At 50.7% G+C, this 20,867-nt stretch overlaps 1 protein-coding gene and 2 non-coding genes across 3 annotated transcripts; 2 read left to right on the top strand and 1 right to left on the bottom strand.

Moving 5' to 3' along the window:
- Positions 1 to 15: 15 nt before the first annotated feature.
- Positions 16 to 18,892, bottom strand: HRK (harakiri, BCL2 interacting protein). Its single transcript, XM_019641584.1, has 2 exons — positions 18,447 to 18,892; positions 16 to 2,733 (listed from the first exon to the last, which is right to left on the bottom strand). Exon 1 carries the CDS (start codon positions 18,776 to 18,778, stop codon positions 18,503 to 18,505), a length of 276 nt encoding a protein of 91 aa, XP_019497129.1. The 5' UTR covers positions 18,779 to 18,892; the 3' UTR covers positions 16 to 2,733; positions 18,447 to 18,502.
- TRNAT-GGU (transfer RNA threonine (anticodon GGU)) lies at positions 7,616 to 7,689 on the top strand. Its single transcript has one exon. It is a non-coding gene; the product is annotated as a tRNA-Thr (tRNA).
- On the top strand, positions 8,782 to 8,855 carry TRNAT-GGU (transfer RNA threonine (anticodon GGU)). The gene has a single exon. It is a non-coding gene; the product is annotated as a tRNA-Thr (tRNA).
- Positions 18,893 to 20,867: the final 1,975 nt, after the last annotated feature.

The raw sequence follows: 20,867 nt of genomic DNA on the forward strand, positions 1-20,867 counted from the left end.
CTCTCTCTCTCTCTCTCTCTCTCTCTCTCTCTCTCTCTCTCTCTCTCTCTCTCTCTTTCTCTTCACAGACGCTCTGCAGTGAAACTAATCAAAATCAATGACTCCTTGGCAGCCGGAGAAAAGGGGTGGGGGGGGGGGAGAGAGAAATGGTGCCAGCACTTTGCACACTGTGGAAATATTTTTAAAAGAAAACCACCACCCCACTATCTCATGCAATCCAAGTAATGCAACAGGAGAGACGGCGAAGATATTATATACACAGAGATCATGCATCAATTTCCTAATACAAATGTCCATCAAGAAGTCAAATCTCATATAAAAAACAAGCATTAAAAACAACCCCTCGTCAAAAATCGGGGCAGTTGAGAAGTGCACTCAAATTAATGATGTGCAAGAAAAAGCTGGAATTAGATAAATACACGGTTTCTAATAGTACAAGAGAATATGTACAAGGGACTTGGCTGCAAAGCTCCGTCGGAAGGTCCTGGGTGCCCAGTTCTCTCAGCGATGTGGCTCCGTTGAAATCAAAATTGCCCAAAACACCAAACGCAGCATTTGGAGTTTGGATCCTCCAGCGGAAACATCATAAGCTCGTAGGCCAGTCCGGGTTGAAAAAGGGGTTCTCTGACCTTTCCGCTTACTTCTGTGCCTAGTTAGTCAGCATATCCCCACCCCGGTCTTGAAGGTGCAGCCTTAAAGCAGCATACAGCTGTGATCACATCCAACTATAATCATGGAACACCCCTCCCCCAAATGGGGTGAGCTGGAAAGACTCCGGTGTCTAAATGAAAGCAGAGAATGCCTTTCATGTCATTCTAATTCATTTTGCCTTTTCTAAGTTTGTGGTTTGGAGTTGGGGGGGATGTCACCTTCTACTCTCTGAACCCATACCTGCACACCCATCCCCTGTATGTATAACTGCAGGGAGGCCTCCAGCAATGAAATAAAACAAGTTCTCCATAAACAAGCTTTCCTTTTCGCTAAGTTCCAGTCTGTCTGGGGCTAGGGGGTGGGAACTGCCCTCACCTGTAGCAGTTTGGGTTGCATTTTCCTTTAAAGGGCGGTTTAGGAAAACATCAGGCACAGATTTTTATTTTTTTTTTAAAGCTCCCATCTTGCAAGCAGCCCTGAAAGGTCCTACATTCTAAAGGGTCATTTTTCAGCAAAGTCTTAGCACTGGAAGGGTGTCTGCTACCCAGCCCAGCGGACGCCGTGTCCATAGGTACTGGGGGGTGACCTGCAAATCCAGCCTTGTAGCATGACCGAAGCTGCAGCCTGGCGCCTCAGCATCTCAGCTTTGAAAACAGCAGTGCGTGATACCCTGCACAGAGGAATAATACCTGTTTTTGTTGGACTTTTTAAAATGAAAGCAAAAAAATAATCATTGTTCCCTGAAGAGTCTTTGCAGCCAAGTCTCGGTCCAGCACACATCTTTTTTTAGCCCTTCTAGAAACTTCTGAAAATAGCAGTTCATGGAGGGGAGGGGGGAGGGGGGACGGGAATCAGACCCTCAGTCAGTGAGATGCTGGTGCATTTCATTTAAATGACCCAACTCTCTCCCCCCCACCCCACAACATCCCTTGCTTATAAATTACCTTGACCAGAACGTAGTCATTTCTTGGCTCTTTAATCCATAAAACCTAAGCCCTGAAATCCCCTTGGGGAGTGAGGGAGGCCATGGGCTGAACTCCCAGGATACTTTTTCTGGGGTGGAGAAGACAGCAAACAAGTCACATATGAGGTCAGCTTTCCACTTCATAACCAGCATGCCCCTCAATGCCAACCCGCTCCCCTCCTCCCTTCCAGAGCCCAAGGCTTGCTCCAAAAAACACCTCTGGATATTCGTTCCCACATAGAGAAAGACAAGAGACTCTCAAGTGGCACTTTGCCCTTGTCCCTTTCAAAAAAAGAATCCGAAACAGCAAAAGAGAAATCTCTCTTGTCCCCTGTCTGGCAACAGAATACCATGGCAGCACCAGCAGGAACACACTTAGCACCAGCAAAATGTAAGTGAAGCACCAGAGACACAAGATTGGCAGGGGGAAAAACAAATCCCATTTGTCTTGCTGTGACAGTGGGACTAGCCATCTAACTAGGTAGGTAGAGAGAGGCTAGGATTTGTCAAGACTTGGAAATGGAGGTCTCCCAGACTGCCCCTACCCATCGGCCTCGAGTCCTCCTCACTTTTCTTTCTGATTTTGCCCTTTTGCAATGTCACCTCGCGCGCTCCGCCAGCATCCCTCCCCAGGTGGTTGGTTGACTCAGGCTCTAATTCCCACCAGTCTTTGCAAATTTTCTCGGTAGAAAGTCGGCATCTCTCTTCCGGTGCCCCAGACACGAAAGAGTATCAAAGTTCACATCGGAAGGTGCAGAGAAGGGAGGGGACGTCCTCGACAAGGCATGCACTGAATAGTAATATTCATATTTTCTTTATATATATATATAGATAGATAGATAGATAGATATAGAGAAAGAGAGAGAGAGAGAGAGAGAGAGAGAGAGAGAGAGAGAGAGAGAGAGAACTGTATGTAAATAGCATTGGGGTGTCTGTTTCTGCAGCTGGATATCCAAAGGGCGTCCCCAGTCCCATTCCACGATGATCCTAGTGCCCCCGGCACTGTCTTTATTCTCCACTTCCTTCTCGAAGTGCCAACGCGCTGCCTTTCAAGCTCTGGGCTCCCCTTCAGGAAAATGGGAACCAGCTTTCTCCAAGGACACAGGGTTCTCACCAACCTGCAGAAATAAAAGATTTGCATTTCGGTCAGTAGGCACGTGCACACAGCCACTGGGGATGACGTCAGTGCCTTGGGCTTCTGCACAGCCAGCCTGCGTGTCAGGAGGTGGAGGGGGATGGGGAGAGCCGCTAGGTACAAAGCTCCAATTTTGGAGGAAAGGTTCCCCTCCCCCAAAGCTAGTCTTTGTGCTCCCCCCACATAGCAGCTCTGTCCACATAGCAGCTCTGTCCACATAGCAGCCTCCCCTAAACATACATCTGTGCGCACGCACACACCCCTCTCTGTTTTCAGAGTTAGATGTTTACACAGGCAGCTTCTAGGATTCAAAAAGAGACTGTGTTGCCATGCTACCTTTTTTGCTCCTCCCCATCAGGCACAGGATTTTCACCTATTCGTTTCATAGATCCACATGGAAGGCAGACTTGTAGGACAGTCTCTGCTCTCATTCATTCATTCATTCATTCATTGCCAAGCACCCTACTAAGTGTTACAGATCCAATGACACCATTCTAGCCTTTGAGGGACTCAGGCCAAAAGGGGGAGATGGGAAGTCACTGATAATGACAGTGTCACATGAGGCTCCTACAACCTGGGTAAACATGGGCTATTGGAGCCCAGGGGAGAGGCAGCTCCTGAGGGAGAGTCAGAGAAAGCTCCTACAGGAAAGAGGCAGATCTCTACTGAGGACTGAAAGATGCCAGGCATTAGCCAGGATAAGATGAGGCGCCCCAAGCAGGGCAGAAAAAAACGGCGCATAGCCAAGAGAATAAAAAACATGCATCCACACAAAAAAGCTATACACAAATGTTCAAAGGAGCGTTATCCATAGTAGCCAAAAAGTGGAAACCACCTAAGTGTCCATCAACTGATGAATGGATAAATACAGTGAGGTATTTCCATGCAATGGAACATTAGTCTGTCATAAAAAGGAAGTACTTACACGTGCTACAACCTAACTGAACCATGAAGACATGATGCTGAATGAAAACCAGGCACGGAAGGACAAATATTGTATGATTCCACTTCAATGAAATGTCCACGGGAGACGACAAATCTTTAGAGACCGAAAGTAGATTAGTGGTTGCCCAGGGCTGGGGGAGATGGGAAGAACTGACTGCTAATGGGTACAGGGTTTCTGTTGGGGAAACAAAAATGCTCTAAAATTGATTGTGGGGATGGCTGTACAACTCTGTGAATATAATAAGAACCATTGACCTGTATACATTTACAAGTGGGTTGTAGGGTCGGTGAATTATATCAGAAGGAGGAGGCGGCGAGGAAGCAGAGGAGAGAGACAGGGGGTTGGGCAGGAAGGGAGAAGAAACAAGAAACAGGATGAGGAAAGGCACAGAGGAACAGGACATCACTCCTAGGTCAGGGACCCAGTGGGAGCTTGATGAGGCCTGGGGACAGATGAGGTGAGAGAGTTAGCAAGGGCTGCGAGTTTGCAGAGGAGATAAAAACACTTCACACGTCCCCCTAAAGCAGGTGGTATGAGAACTGCCATGAAGTTAGACAAGTGGTGTATGAGCGAAAGTGGGAGAGGGATCACTGTATTTCCTCCACCTTGGAAAAAGTCCAGGATATTGACCTGTGTGCACAGCACCAACAGGCTCCCTGGGCCTCAGCTTCCTCTAGTTCTGGTCTAGAAGGCCTTCATGGGCCAGCAAGGTCAGGGCCACAGAACGACCCCAGTGCCTGCCAGGCGGCTCCTGGTTCCGCTCCCTGCCCCTCGCCAAGCTCCAGGTCCTATCCTCTCGCCTCCCCGCTGCAGGTCAGGGGTGACGTCAGCCCAGTGGTACTGCGTTGTTCCCTTCTTGGTGTCCTAAACCCTGCCCACACTTCGTCATCAAACCTTGACCCAATCTCTGATGACTCAGTTTGGGGGTGCTCTCTGCCTCACTTGGACCCTGACCAATATGTGTGACGGCACGAAAGAGGTGCATCATACACGCGGACCCCACTCTCTACCTCAGCAACACTGGACCCCACCATCTCCATGAGCGGATAACCACAAGGATCCGAGTCAGTGACATCAAATGGTAAGGTCATGTCCCTCTGGGAGTTGAATGCAGATGATGAAGGGAAAAGAACCATAGCACCAGGAGAGGTGAGAGAGGCTGTATTTTTTTTTTAAAGATTTTTATTGGGTAATTGGGGGGATGGGAACAGTACTGGGGAATTAGGGGAAGGGGAACAGACAAGTTGCTGTCGTTTTGTTCTTCAATCTAGTTGTGGAGGACGTTGCTTCACTGGCCCAAGTTGGCACCATCATTGCGCTCTTCTCTGGCGAGGCAGATCAGTTGCCGGCTTCTGGACGGCCGCTCACTGCGGCTGCTGGCCGCTCACGCTGGCTGCTGGCTACACACGGTAGCCCATGGCAACCCACTGCCACAGGGACTGCAGCCTACGCCGTCGCCAGCGACTCACGGCAGCCCAGCTCCAGGTTGAGCTGTTGTTCAGCATCTTAGCTGTGGAGGGCAGTGTCACTGGCCCTCATATGTGGGATCCGAACCGGGGCCCTTTGGCATCCCAAGCGAGTTCTTAACCATCGCGCCACTCGGCCGGCCCCGAGAGGCTGTATTTTTAAAGCTGTGATTGAATGCATCCATGAAAGGAATGGCATTTTCTTGCAAAACTAGGCAGGACCAGCAATGATTCCTACCTGTAAATCACTGAGCTTAGGACTCTTTCTAAGGGTTTCCCGGGGCTGCTAAATGGATGAATTCCCACGCCCACGTATGTGTCGGTTACAGGTTGATGTCCATAGGGAAACGGGCACACCCGAAGCCCACCATCGCACAGCACTGAGTGTGTGTTCCCCGCGCCCAGTCCCACAACAGAAAGTGGGCCTGTGCATACACGTGGGGGATCTTAAATAGGGCACCCTAAGCGAGGGATCTAACCCACAGAAGTGGTGACACAGAAGTGTTGAAGGGTGTTCCCGCCACCTTTCGTTGTCACAGCAGCAAACATCGATTGGAGACTGGATGAACAAACTAAGCTACGTGCACATTAGAGAGAGGTCGCGCTAACCAAGCTGAGACAGAAAGATAGCGATGATTCTTCGCTGAAAAGAGCAAATGGCCAAATAGCATGATCCCAGATCATTTTTTTCCATGAATGAACACGTGTGCGTAGCTCCTATGAAAAGGTGTGGCAGAGCGGCAAAACAGTGTAACGGTTAATAGCACAGATGTTGGAGCCTGACTCGAGATGGAATTTTGATTCAGACCCATGAAAGCTGTGTGACTTTTAGCTAGTTATTTAACCTCTCTGGGCCCCACATTCCCTTTGTGGAAAAGGGGAGAGAATAATAGCGAATCTCATTGTGTTGATGTAAGGAGTAAAAGTATTAACCTATGTGAGGCGTTTAGAAGTCTGGCACATAGTAAGATCTGCCTTGGTCATTATCATTGTTATTATTTTATATACTCCAAATGGTAAGTTACCTCAGGGTGGTGGCTTTGGGGACACAGTAAAAGGGCACTTGCAGTGCTTTCCTTTATATACTTACTTCTGTATTGTTTATGGGTTTTTTGTTTGTTTTTTGTTTGGGGGTTTTGTTTTTGCAAGAAGCAAGTAGTAATTGTACCATTTAAAACAATTTTTAAAACAATTAGTCCACCCCACCCCCCGCCATGAGCCACTGTCCTGCCCCTGGATACTTTCCCTCAAATTTGGCTCATATAGAACTTTCTCAAATGCTGACGCACAACCAAAGCTCACACAACAGGAATGATTCATGAAACACCTTTAAAAAAAATGTCCCTATTTCCACTTTTCACCACAACGTGGAGGGGGCAGGCGGCAGAGGGGGAAAAAGGTGAACGGTCAAGGTCCTGCCTCCCTGGGCTGCCGGTGTGGGTGCTGAGGGCAGAAAGTGAGCCCCATTGCCACATTCAGTGACATGGGAGGCTCACTCCCTTTTCATCTGAGAAGAGGCAGGACTCTTGCGTTCCTTCCTAAGGGGCCACAATTTTTCATTAAAAAAAATATGTTTTTGCTCTTGCTATTTCCATACGTGGTAAGTTACAAATTCAAACAGAAAAGGCTATAGACATAAAAGGAAGGCTCCCTTCACTCCACCCCTAAGCCTCCCAAAATATCTTCTGTACATTTGTAGATGCCATGTTTCCCCCTACACCCTATCATTAAGTCCCGAGAGCCCAGCACAATGCCCGCACAGAGTAGGTATTCAATTCAACATATTGAACAAGAGTGAACAAGTGAGCATGTGACTAACGGTGGCAACTTGCCCTCTCTTCCGTCTTTGGTGTCAGTGGGTTGATTTTGCCCATGGAGTTCAGACGGTACCAGGGGTTGGACCTCGTACCTAGGACTCCTGGGAACAAAGCTCTCCACGCAGGAACCTTCCAAGAGGGAAGAAGGTTGCTCTGGTCTATGTCATTGATCAAATCTCCATCCATGGAGCTTATGCTGCCCAGTTAGGAAGTTGGATCTGAAAAGACTGTGGCGAGGGGACTGAAAGAGCAGCAGGCTATGTTGAGGTTTGGCAAGTGGGTCTTGAATGCCAAACTAACTTGACTTCCAGACAGGTAAAGCACTGAGAGATGGGAGACAGTTGCTCAGCGTGGAATCTCCACCAACTCAAACGGGCAGAAGCTTCTTAAAATAATCTTGCCGTGTGTATCATGTGTTATCACATGCCCATTCTTGCACCCAACAATTTCACCTCTAAGGAACTTTACTTTTTTTTTGCAAAGTTGTCCAAACAAGACTATTTCACCACACCTCATTTACACGATCAGAAAATGGGAAACAGCATAAATGTCCCTGGGGAGATGGCCAACTAAGTAGATCATGGTCCATCCAACAATGGGACACCTTGCAGCCATTGAAAAGAATGATGAGGGAGTGACTGGTTAGCTCAGTTGGTTAGAGCGTGGTGCTGGTAACACCAAGGTTGCCAGTTCAATCCCCGCATGGGCCGCTGTGAGCTGGGCCCTCCTTAAAAGAGTCAACTATGTCATTGTAGCATGAAAGCAATGTGTAACCAATGACCATGGCTGTTCCCCAATAAAATTTTTTTTTAAAGATTTTTATTGGGGAATTAGGGGAAGGGGAACAGACAAGTTGCTATCATTTTGTTCTTCAGTCTAGTTGTGGAGGACGTTGCTTCAATGGTGAAAACCTTTCTTTGTTGACATGGGAAGATCTCAGCAACCTGTTTTTATTGCGGGGGGGGGGGGCAAGCAGATTATAAAACAGCATGAACAGTATTATCTCATTTAAAATAGGATGCATGGTGGGTGTGGGTGTGCATCAAGGGATGTNTGTTTCCCCCTACACCCTATCATTAAGTCCCGAGAGCCCAGCACAATGCCCGCACAGAGTAGGTATTCAATTCAACATATTGAACAAGAGTGAACAAGTGAGCATGTGACTAACGGTGGCAACTTGCCCTCTCTTCCGTCTTTGGTGTCAGTGGGTTGATTTTGCCCATGGAGTTCAGACGGTACCAGGGGTTGGACCTCGTACCTAGGACTCCTGGGAACAAAGCTCTCCACGCAGGAACCTTCCAAGAGGGAAGAAGGTTGCTCTGGTCTATGTCATTGATCAAATCTCCATCCATGGAGCTTATGCTGCCCAGTTAGGAAGTTGGATCTGAAAAGACTGTGGCGAGGGGACTGAAAGAGCAGCAGGCTATGTTGAGGTTTGGCAAGTGGGTCTTGAATGCCAAACTAACTTGACTTCCAGACAGGTAAAGCACTGAGAGATGGGAGACAGTTGCTCAGCGTGGAATCTCCACCAACTCAAACGGGCAGAAGCTTCTTAAAATAATCTTGCCGTGTGTATCATGTGTTATCACATGCCCATTCTTGCACCCAACAATTTCACCTCTAAGGAACTTTACTTTTTTTTTGCAAAGTTGTCCAAACAAGACTATTTCACCACACCTCATTTACACGATCAGAAAATGGGAAACAGCATAAATGTCCCTGGGGAGATGGCCAACTAAGTAGATCATGGTCCATCCAACAATGGGACACCTTGCAGCCATTGAAAAGAATGATGAGGGAGTGACTGGTTAGCTCAGTTGGTTAGAGCGTGGTGCTGGTAACACCAAGGTTGCCAGTTCAATCCCCGCATGGGCCGCTGTGAGCTGGGCCCTCCTTAAAAGAGTCAACTATGTCATTGTAGCATGAAAGCAATGTGTAACCAATGACCATGGCTGTTCCCCAATAAAATTTTTTTTTAAAGATTTTTATTGGGGAATTAGGGGAAGGGGAACAGACAAGTTGCTATCATTTTGTTCTTCAGTCTAGTTGTGGAGGACGTTGCTTCAATGGTGAAAACCTTTCTTTGTTGACATGGGAAGATCTCAGCAACCTGTTTTTATTGCGGGGGGGGGGGCAAGCAGATTATAAAACAGCATGAACAGTATTATCTCATTTAAAATAGGATGCATGGTGGGTGTGGGTGTGCATCAAGGGATGTCTGCCAGGGGGGTCCCGTAAATCAGGGGTCACAAATTGAAATGTACGGGGCCCAGTAAAGTGCTCCCAGGACTGGCCGGGGTAACTAGAGAGTTTATGTCCCATCTAAAGGCGCCACGTGGAAATACAGACTCAGTGTTGTCAGATGTTTCCATTTTTCCAAGAAAAACTAGAAATACAGGCTTCTACATGAAGAATCAGCACTATGAAAGTGCCTGCTTTTTAAATGTGGGGGGGGGAGCCATTCAAGGTGAAAAACACTCAACTGCAAGCCAAATTCAGCTGGAAGACCACCAGGTTTCAACCTTGGCCTACAAACTCAGACACTCATAGAGTCAGCTGGCATGTAAGCCCGCCTCCTCTTAACCCTCAGTAGCTAGCGCTGTGCCTCCCTTTCCCCATCTGTAAGGTAAGGGAGTTGGGTTAGGTGGTCTCTAAAGTCCTGTGTAGCTCTGGTTGTGTTTCTAGAACGGTGACCTTTTGGGTCATAGGTCTTTTGAGAATCGGATGAAAGCCATGGTTTCTCTGTCAAGTGGGGCGAAGCAGAGGAGTGTGAAATCAGACAATTTTAAGTGTAATTTCTAGGGGCTTCCAAATTTCCTGAGGCCTCCCCAAAGTCATCCATCCATCCAGTCATTCACTCAGTAGTGAGTGAATGCCTGCTCTGTGCTGGTCACCACGCCAAGTGCTGGGATACAGCAATGGGCCAAATAAACATGGTTGCACCCTTTGGGACCTGGAGGCCAGTGTCACCCAGGTTGGGAAATCCTGTCCTGGAGGTTCTCCCAGCCCTGGTTCCATGGCTTAAGCAGGCTGTTGGTGAGCCACAGAGTGGGAGAGGCAGAATTAGCAACTGCCCTCTGCAAAAGGCTCAGAAAAGTCCCCTATGAGTTCCCACCATACTACGACTATGGGTCCGTGGGCTAAATTTTACACCAAATAAGAACCACACTATCATTTACTAATTTCTGAACATCAGTAATGTGCCACAGACTGCTCAGAAGGTAATGGGACAGGCCTGAGGTCACACAACTGGTAAATGGCAGATCAAGACCTGATCTGAATTCTACCTGATTCCAGAGTTCATGTCACTTTCCACCCAGCTGTACTGCCTCAGCATAAAATCTGGGTGAATAAAGTTACCAGTGGTTAAATTTTCTGGATCAAGAATTAGGCCCCATGGTGTGCCAGTGGGCTAAAACATTTTAAATCTGGGCTGTCTTTGCAAATGCTACATCTTCTTGAATCCATCCCACTGCCCCTGACACATTTCCACTCTCTGACGACCCCCACCTGAAGCCACTTTGTCTAAGTTTCATCAGTATGTTAGCATCCCATGGTCTTTATTAAGTACCATGTGCTAGATCCAATAATATCAGATGAACATAGTACATGGCTGTCCCATGGTGACAGGTACAGCCAGGTAGGCAGGGACGCTCTCCAAACCCTCAGTGACATTACTGTGACTTGGAACCTTTCCCTGAAGTTGGGATGGGCATGCAAGGAGTCATCTGCCCTCGTATGCACTCCAACAATGGCTAGAGAACATTCCACAAAAAGACAATGCAATTTAGCTGAGGAGAGGATTAGCCAATTCAAGAGCCAAGCCAATAACCACATTATATATACAGGCCAGTGACATGAATGAGAAATGGGAACCGATGACAGTGTTTGTCTAGAAAGCCCTGCTGGACCTTTAGCAGAAGATTTTATACCCTTTAGACAATCTTTATGATAAAAGAATTTTTACATATGCTTTGATACAAAAGTTCCACTTGTGGGCATTCTTAAGAAAAGCATCTGTGATGTGCCCAAAGAGTTATATACAAAGATGGTCTTCATCACATTGGGAAGAATCAATGTCTGACAGGAGTGGTCTGGGAAGGTAAGTGCTGGAGCAGTGAAATAATGAAAATACTAAGCAACCTCTAAGAAGTGTGTCGGAGAAAATATTGTAAGGCGTGGACAAGTATATGTGATAGAATGAAAAAATCAGGGTACAGAGTATATTGGTAAGTGGTTCCACAAAGAATCTACAGATACATTTTTAGAATGGAAAGACATCTATCAAGGGGTGGCCAGTTAGCTCAGGTGGTTAGAGTGCAGGCTTATAACACTAAGGTTGCCGGTTTGATCCCCACATGGGCCACTGAGCTGCGCCCTCCACAACTAGAATGAAACAACTACTTGACTTGGAGCTGACGGGTACTGGAGAAACACACTGTTCCCCAATTGAAAGAAAAAAAAGTAAAATCATTTTTAAAAAATCTATCAAAATGTTAACAATGGGTAGTGAGACAAAAACAATCGCCTAAAATTTTCTTGGACTCAGCATTTTCCAAATATTCGATAATGAACTTGCAATATTTTTTTGAAATCAAGAAAAAGGTGGCATTTTTTTTTCTTTTTTTAAAAAAGGAAAATTACATAGAGTTTCCCAAAGCAATTTAATTGCATCTTGCCTGAGTCTATGGCCTGTGGAGCAAAGGTTCAATGATGGCAACAGTCGTGGGCCACCAGTTTTCTCTCACAGGAAGGTAAAAGGGCTTTCTCTTTTTCCTGAGTAGCCAGCAAAAATAAAAAGATGCATCTCGGGCGGCCGAGTGGCTCAGCTGGTTAAGAGCACGCTTAGGAGCGCCAGCCCTGAGCTGCAGGGCTGCAGTTCGGATCCCACGTTGAGGGCCAGTGACGCTGCGCCCTCTACAGCTAAGATGATGAACAACAGCTCGACCTGGAGCTGGGCTGCTGTGAGTCACCGGCGACTGCGTAGGCTGCAGCAGGGCTGCAGTGGGCTGCCGTGAGCTACGTGAGTGGCTGGCAGCCAGCATGAGCAGCCGGCAGCGTGTGAGCTGCCAGGAGCCGCTGTGCGCAGCAGACCAATGACCGGCGACCGATTGCCTCACCCGGGTAGAGCACAATGATCATACCAACATGGACCAGTGAAGCGACGTCCTCCACAACTAGACTGAAGAACAAAAACAGCAATTTGTCTACCTGTCTGTTCCCCTTCCCCGATTCCCCAACGCCGTTCCCCTCCCCCAATTCCCCAATAATAAATAAATAAATAAATAAATAAATAAATAAATAAATAAAAAGATGCACCTCACCGAAGCAGACTAAAATAGAGATCTCCCCCCCCCCCCAATAGTGGGGCATCAGTTTAAGGCAGGAAAGAGAGAGAGAGAGAGAGAGGATGATACTGAGTTGAAAGGTGAAATTTCCTAGGCGATGGAAGTCCAGCCAGTATCCACCACTTTCTGAGGGCACAGGGTTGGGCATCCGTGAGCTGGACTTCTCAGACCTTGGCGGGAGGTGAACTATTCATAGTTCACTTTCACTAGCCAGGGTCTCCTGTCCCGGGAATCGAGGAGAATCTGAAGCCAGGGGTTGGGACGGGTTCTTCTCTGCCCCTGCGTCCTGGTGCCTTGCTCTGAGCTGGTGCTCAATTCGTATTTGCAAATGCAGGATGATGGGATGGTGTCGCCCTTTACTGCATCATATCTATTTCTCCCCTCGTAAAGGGTCTCTTCGTGCGCTGTCGGTGCTTGTGAAGCCCATTACTTATGGAATCCTCTCTGAGCTTGGTTTTCTCCCCAGCCCCTTCTTCCCATCGTGATTGGAACAAAGCTCGGCCTCCCTACTGTGGCCTGATCTAGCCTCTGCCTACCTCTCTGATGTCGTCTCCCCCAAGGTCATATGGAATTAGCCACGCTGTTTTTCTCAGCCTCCAACACACCGTGCAGTCTCACCTCCAGGCCACTGGACGTGCTAGTCTCTCTTCCCAGCACACCTTTCTTTCAGGTCTTCACGTGGCTGACGCCTTCTTGTGATTCAGGGTACTAGTCCCCAGGTTCCAAAGTGGCCATTCCTAACTGCTTGCAGGTAGGGGGTCCCTCGGGCTCTCTCTATTACAGTACCTTTGTGTACAAACTTCAGAGCCCTTGGCATCTTCTGAAATTATCTCTGTGTTAGATTGCATAATCCCAAAATGGCCACCACAATATCTCCTGCACACGTTAGTCTAGAGCAGCGGTTCTCAACTTCCCTAATGCCGCGACCCCTTAATACAGTTCCTCATGTTATGGTGATCCCCAACCATAAAATTATTTTCGTTGCTACTCTATACCTGTAATTTTGCTACTGTTATGAATCGTAATGTAAATATCTTTTTGTTTTCCGATGACCTTAGGCGATCCCTGTGAAAGGGTCGTTCGACCCCCGAAGGGGTCGTGACCCACAGGTTGAGAACCGCTGGTCTAGAGCCTTTCCACTCCCCCATTGGATAGCATCTAGTGACACTCTCCTTGAATCTGGGCAGTCGTGTGACTTGCTTCTAACCAAAGCTGACTTCTGAAGCTTGGTCAGAAAAGGCCAAGCAGCTTCCACCTAGCCCCCACCCGCTCCCCCAGGACCTTTGATTGTGGAGCTCTGAGTCCCCGTGTCAGAATCTAATAGCCATGAGGCTGCCATGCTGCCAGGAAGCCCAGGTCTCAAGAGGAGGCTGCGTGCAGATGCTGTGATTGGCAGTCCCAGCTGGTACCCAGCATCAGCAACCAGATCTGTAAACCAAGGGCCCCCCACCGTGATTCCAGCCCCCAGCCAGCCTGGAGCAGACAGGAGTCACCCTGGCTATGCCTGTGTGAATTCCTAACTCACAGAATGTATAAGCATATTCAAGCCACTAAGCCACTAAGTTTTGGAGTAATTGGTTACACTGCAACGTAACCAAAACAATCTTTATTGACTTAGGCGTTTGGCTCTTCCGACTAAAACGTGGGCTTCATGAGAGCAGGGGCTTCTATATCTTGGCCCTTCCTGTGTCCACGGTGCCCTGTGCACAGTAGGCACTTGATAATTACTAGGTGACTAAGTGAAAGAAGTTGAATTTCGGAAACGATATTACCTGTCTTGCATAGATTCTGATTTGATTCCTGTATTCATGACATAGTTATTGTACACCTACTATATGACAAGCAAGTCACCAGGGGCTAGGGACACTGTGGGGAAATCCTCTCACACATGGTGATGACAGAAGCCCCCCACTCTGCTCCTCCTTACCCCTAATATAGGTCTGAGAAGCTGACTTTTCGAAAACCAGAGGTGCAGTTGCCAAATTCACCCAGTCCACATCTGGGGGAGTCTTGAATTGTTCCCAGGCATGGCTGTTTTTATATCCACGGCTCAGTCACTTGTGCCCTGGCCTCTCACTGGGCAGGCGGGTGACTCCAGACAGGGACCATGTGGCAGGAAGGCTGCACATCTGGCCCCTTCCCGGGGGTTCCTCCCCAACAGCTGTCTCCTTCCGCTCTGCTCTCTCCCTCGCCTAGGCTTTCAAGCTCTAAAAGTAATGCTGGCAGGGGTGCAGCCGGCTGGAAGGGAGGCCTGAGAGATGCGCCTCCAGGTTTAACCACTTAATCCCCAAAGTACCTGCCAAGAGCCAGTTAGCATGTCTGGCTGGTGGGCCAGGCCGTCATTAATTCATGACAGCAGGCTCCTGTTGGCCCATTATCTTCCTTGCTCCGGACCATGTCGCCTCTGAATCCCCTTTTTCTCCCCTTCTTCTTCCTAGTCCCAAGGCAAGAGCCTTCCCACCTCAGCCCCCTCTCTCAGGCAGATTTCTCAGCTCCATTCTCTCCCTCCCCGCACCCCTCCCAAGGCACACTTCCTCCCTCCCTCTCATGCCTCCGCCAGCCAGCACTCGCCATAAAACATCTTTTGTTCCCTCTCTCCCCTATCTTAGAACAGTGACTGGTTAAATCGCACCCACCCCCCTCGTGGCCTCCCCAGCCTCCCAGGAGCCTCCCAGGGAGGCCCTCTCAGAAGTGGAATCTCTCTAGTGCAGGAATTCAGGGCTCACTGCCCCCTCTGCTTGCGGCCCAGTGTTTCTCATCTCTTGCACTTCCCAAGTCATCTGGGAGGCTGCATGCTGCAGGCCCTCAAAGACAGGAACTCCAGTTCCACTTCTGACTTTGCCACTGATCCTTTGGGAGGACTCAGGTGGACTCTCTCTGCCTCAGTCTCCCCTCTGAGACAATAAGAATAGCATTCACCATTTCATAACATCCTCTGTGGAGTGAACTAAGTGCCAGGCACTGCACTGGGCACTTTAAATGGATGCGCTCCTCTCATGCTCCCAACAACCCTAAAAGAAGTACAGCTCCAGTTTATAGATAAAGGCTCAGAGAGGTGATGGGTCTTACCCAAGGTCACACTGCCAGCAAGTTCCTAGGCTGGGACTTAAATCCATTTCCATCTGATCCCTAAACCCATGCGTTTTATTCTCCTGGCCCATCTAGCCCTAATTCTCCAAAAGGGCAAATAGGAATGGGGTGGAATTTGCCAGCAAATGACAAGGGCAAAATGTTGTCTACTTTGGGAAAGAAGGAAATACACAATCATAGTTCCAGTATTTCACATTGATGTCCACTTTTTATATGCCAGGCACTGTTCTAGAGCTTTCTGTGTGTAAATTTATTTTACTCTCTTGACATCTATGTACTATTAAGTACTATTATTGTCCCCATTGTACATACGGGAAAACTGAGCCTCAGGTTTTTGGTTTTTGGGGTTTTTTTTTTAATGATGACTTCTGAGGAAAGTATTGCGGGCTCACAGGAGAGGCTCAAAACCAGATTGCTGACACTGTTGTCCTGCATACATCTAAGCTCCCCCTTAATGCCTCAGAGAAGACTTGTCTGTCCGATATGGCTGTCTCAGGCCTCTCTGACCCCAGGTATCCTATGAGGGTTCCCATTTCTCCCCTAGGGTAGGAACAGTGGAGCCGACCACACACAGAACTCAGCAAATAGCCTTTCTCCCCGTGGATTTCCTTTCACTTCCTCATAACTTACCAGAGGCTGGAGAAAGATGGGTTTCCCCAATTAAGCCAAAAACACAAGAGAAGGCGCGCGCTGCAGGTAGCAGGCGGTGGGTGAGGGACCAAGGTTGGGAGCCTGAGCAAGGGGAACCCCTGGATGGAGTACACAATCCTACCGGTGTCCTGAGGGAGTGAGGGGAGGCGCTGGAGGAAGCCGTGGGGGGCATCCTGAGGTCAGGGCACCCCAGGCGGGAGAATCCTGGAGGGTGTGGCTGCTGGGGACGCCCGAGCGGGACGCAGAGGGCGGGTGGGGAATCCAGGAATGTGGTGAGGGAGTGGCCTGCAGTCAGGACACAGTACCGAACTCTGGCGCAGAAGCAGAGTAAGGAAGGGGAAAACAAACTCTACGGCGACAATGATCTGCCGACGCCGCACCAGCGAAACTCCTCTCCGTCCCCCTCACATGTCGCATGGGCCGGCAGTCTCCTCCTTGGGGTCCCGGGAACACCTCCAGCCCTGAAGCGCACAGTGGGGCTCTGGCCGGGCGTTCCCCGCCCCCAGGGTGGGTCGCCCAGCATCCCACACCGCGTTTTCCTGGGAAGGGAACGCGCTCCCAACCCTCACCTGGACCCCAAGACCGGTGGAAGCCGTGTCAGCCCGCCTCCCAGTTTCTCCTGGATTTCTCTAGCTTCCCATCTTTCCTTCTAACCCACTTTCCTACTATCGTGCAACTTGCTCTCCAAGCAGGCTTTTCTCCCCAGCTCCCCCGACCTTGCTTTCTTTCCCCGTCTCGCCACCCATTTTTTTTCTTTCCTTCTCCTGCCACCTTTTTTCCCTCTTTTCCCCAAATTCCACGCTTTGGGCTTCGCATCTCTCTCTCTCGACTCCCTTTTTCGCCCTGCGCCCGGTGCACAATGTTGTTCCTCTCCCCTGGAAGACTTGGCAGCCCCAGCCTGGCCTCTACCGGTCGGGGAAGACCCTCTTTCCGGAGACAGAGTAGCGTATGGGACCTCAAGGAGACGGGCAGGGAGCGCCCCGAAGCGCGCACCTCTTCGCCAGAGCCCGTGCTGCGCAGGCCCACGCGACATCTGTCGCCTGCGCTCCCGGCTCACACCCTGCGCACCCCCGCAGCTCCCGGGGCGCTGCCACCCCCCACGCTCCGGCTGCCGCCTCTCCCCGCGGGCGCAGACGCTCGGGCCTCGCCTCCGGGCGCCGCGCCAGCTTCCCAGGATGTCGGCACTCGGCGGGGCTCAGACGCGACCCGAGCGCGCGGGGCATCGTGGGCCGTGGCATCTTGCTGTCCCTGGCTTTCTCACCTTCGACCTTCACCTTCCCGTCCTAGATCTGCCTAGGGTGGACTCGGCCTGATTCTCTCCACCCCATTCTCTGCTCTTTTCTCTAATCCAGAATCTGAAAAGACGTTCCTTACATGTTTGCTCCCCCAACGCGCCTAACACAGTGCCAGGCACACAGCAGGTGCTGAATAATTCCCCAACCCCAAGGGCCTAGCGCACAGTAGGTGCTCAGGACCTCTCTCCCACTGGCACCAAACACGATAGGCGCTCAATACTCACTCCCCACCCCCACCCCCACGCAGTGCAGAGCATTCTGCAAGCTCTCAAACATTCCCTCCCTAAACAGGGCCTAGCACCCAGCAGGAGCTCCATAAATGCCCTTTCATTAAGGCTTCCCCATGGAGTTAGTCCCTAAGAACCCCAGATCCCAGCCCACTTCGGGGGGCATCTCCTCCAGCTCAGCTCCAACCGTCTGGTGAAGCGTGGGCCACGATCCTTAAACGGGACACCTCTCTGGAGAAAGAGCGAAGAAGTTGGCAGAGCGGAGGAAAACTGCAAAATGGTTGGGCCTTTGGGAGAAAGAGAGCCAGCCAGAAACCTGGGGGGGGGGGGGACGCGAGCTACGCTCCGGGCGCGAAAGAATAGGAAACAGAAACTGAAGAAGTGACACTTAGGGAGAAAGGGGTTTGGAGTGGAGATGATGGAGACGGTGGCGACTTAGGACCGCCAGGCGGCTTGGAAGAGGATGGAGGACTTGTCTTGAAACCGCGATCGATTATAATTATTTGGCATGGCTTGTCACTACGTTGTCACAGCAAGCACCCTTTTGACTTGCGTGTTTACTTGAGGGACTGGTGGGGATTGGGGCTGAAGTCCTCCAAAAGCCACCCCTTTGGAGGGAGTGGTAAGATGCGCTTAAGGAGTCGGAGAGAAGGGGACAGAAGCGGTGGACCTGACACTTGGAAGGAGAGATGGGGACTGGATGGGAGGGGCACGGAGATCCTTGCGAGAGAAGGGAGTAGAGGAAGGAGATGGGAAGGGAAGAAAGCCAAACTTGCCGCTCTCCCGCTCCCTGGCCAGCCTAGCGTCTCCAGTCCCCAGCTGCCGCGCCCTGGCGCTCGCTGGCTGGCTTGCGTACCTGTTGCTCGCTCCGGCTGGGTCTCGGCTCCGGCCCCACCAAGAAGCCCCGCGTTCCTACAAGTTCCGCCTGCCGAGCAGCCAGGCCGCCAGCGCCGCCACCTGCGCGGCCGCGCACAGCCAGGGCCAGTAGGTGGGGAGCGCGCCGGGCGCCGGCGCCCTCCGGCTCCGCGCGCGGCGCCGCCACATGGTGCGCTGGTGCAGCTCGTCGCCGAGCGCCTTGAGCCGGGCGGCGGTGAGCTGCGCAGCGGACGAGCGCAGACCCAGGCGGCCCGCGCTGCAGGCGCACACGGCCGGGGGGCCGCGGCCGCGGTGCAGGGGGCACGGGCACATGACCGCTCGCCTCTCTCCCTCCCCGCTCTCGGGCCGCCCCTCGCCTCCTCTCCCTCCGGCCTCTGCGCCTGCCTCCGCCGCGCTCCAGCCGCCGGGGACCTCCCCTGGACACCAAGTTTCTCCTTGTGTTGTGCGTTTGTTGTGCTGACGGCGCTATTATTAATTAAAGTGTCACATGGTGGAGGGGGGCGGGGAGGGCTGGGGAGGGGGGTTACATCATCCGGCCCCGGGAGGGGGGGGCTGCAGGCAGAAGAAACCGAGAGGTAACTTTTAACCCTAGCGGCGCCGGCAGCGAGGGGGCGCACGGTTTGGGAGCAGAAGAGCGCGGCGCGCTGGGACGCGCGCGATAGGGCGCCTCGCCGCGGAGGTCCTGGGCTAGGGCGGGGGGTGTCGCAGGGGACCCCCCGAGGAGGCGTGGAACGCCAGGAAAGGTTTTTCTCCTTCCGATTTTTCTGAATTCAGCTCCATTTCCAATTTGGCCAGGGAAGCAGGCTTGTTTCCGTTTTGGATAAAGCTGGTATCGAATTCGGCTGTATTATTCAAAAATAGTCCGAGGCTATTGTTTTGTTTTGGGGAGGTGGGCTGGTCCAAAATCTTACGAGAAGGCCAGATTCAACCCAACCTGCCTACTTTCAGGTCTGACTCGGCACCTGTAGGCTTCGGATTTGAACACACCGGACACACGCCCCCACGCCCCCTCTGCGCTTCGCGGCCAGACCGAACGCGCCCCCAGCGCAACTAGAAACCTTGACGGAGGCGGGGTGGGGGTTGGAGAGGTCGGTCCTGAGCCCCCGCGGGGTTCGGAGGCACGCGTTCTCTGCGCACCGCACTCGCAACGGAAAGACCCTCACCAGGGGCTTTCTAGAAGGAAACTTATTTTTGTCGGCTTCCTTTGTGAATATTATTTTGCTGTCTGGGTTACAGTTTCTAGCGACAATCACGATTTGATGCGCAGTAGAGACCCAAAAGGGTCGACGGGGGTTGGGGGGTCCACGGGGACACTAGCCCCTCTCTCTCCAAACCGACTGCCCTATGTCCCTCCCGACTAGAGAGTGTGGCGTTATCCCTAAGACTTTCTCCGATCTTAAATCCATTAGGATTCAGATAACTTTGAGATTCAGAAATGAGGAATCTTGGATTCTCTGCTTCCCACGGGCAGTGTTGCCAAGGCCTGTTGAGTCCTTGGACCACTTGGAAAAAATTCTTCAAGACACTGAACTTAGTTTGGAGCTGGATTTACTAGGAGGAGAGATTTCCCCTTGGCCTGCAGCATGTCAGGGCTCAGATGCCAGCTGTGCTATTTGATCTTGGTGGCCCCTGCTGTCACCCAGCCCCATTCTCTTACCCTTAATCACGGTCAACACTTTCTTTCTGTGTAGTTTCCTGGGCTATGGTCCCTGCCTAGCTGCCTAAAGGAAATCTCCCAACAGTTGGGGGAGGGGAGGAGAGGAGTGCTATTACTATCCTATTTTACAGATCAAGAAAATGAGGCATAGGGAGGTGAGGCCCCTTGCCCAAACTCAGTTTGTGAAGAATGAACCTGGATCTAAATTAGGGCAGTCTGCAGCAGGCTCTCAGCTCTTAACCACGGTTTTATACTGCCCCCTGTAATCTGGGAATAATAATACCTCCTTTTCAGGATCAGGGCAGCAGAGATTAAATGAGAAAAACGTGTGCCAAGCACCTGGCATGCAGTGGGCCCCAGATAAACCTTGGTTCCCTTTGCTTCTGGCCAGAACCACTTCCCCCATTCTCTTGGGACTCACCTCCTTAATCCCCACTAGTCTTTGCAGAGGGGACCTGAGCCATTGCAGGGTGTGGTGTTCCAAGAATGAAGATACAGTGTCTATTTAAAAAGCCCTTTGGATTTAAATTGAACAGTTCCCTCCTCGCCGCCACCCCCCCCTTTTTTTTTAATCTGCACGCTTTTAACGGCTCACTTCATGGACATTAATTTTAATGGGACGATTATTACCCTGTTTGGAAGCCTGCCCCTTGAAATGCTGGGCTCGCAAGGTGGCGCTGGGTCGGGTCCCAGCCGTTTGGATGTTTTCTGTAGCAAAGAGAGTACAGCCTTGGCCATGGGGAC

The sequence above is a fragment of the Hipposideros armiger genome, unplaced genomic scaffold (assembly GCF_001890085.2).
Source record: "Hipposideros armiger isolate ML-2016 unplaced genomic scaffold, ASM189008v1 scaffold_62, whole genome shotgun sequence".
NCBI lineage: Eukaryota > Metazoa > Chordata > Mammalia > Chiroptera > Hipposideridae > Hipposideros > Hipposideros armiger.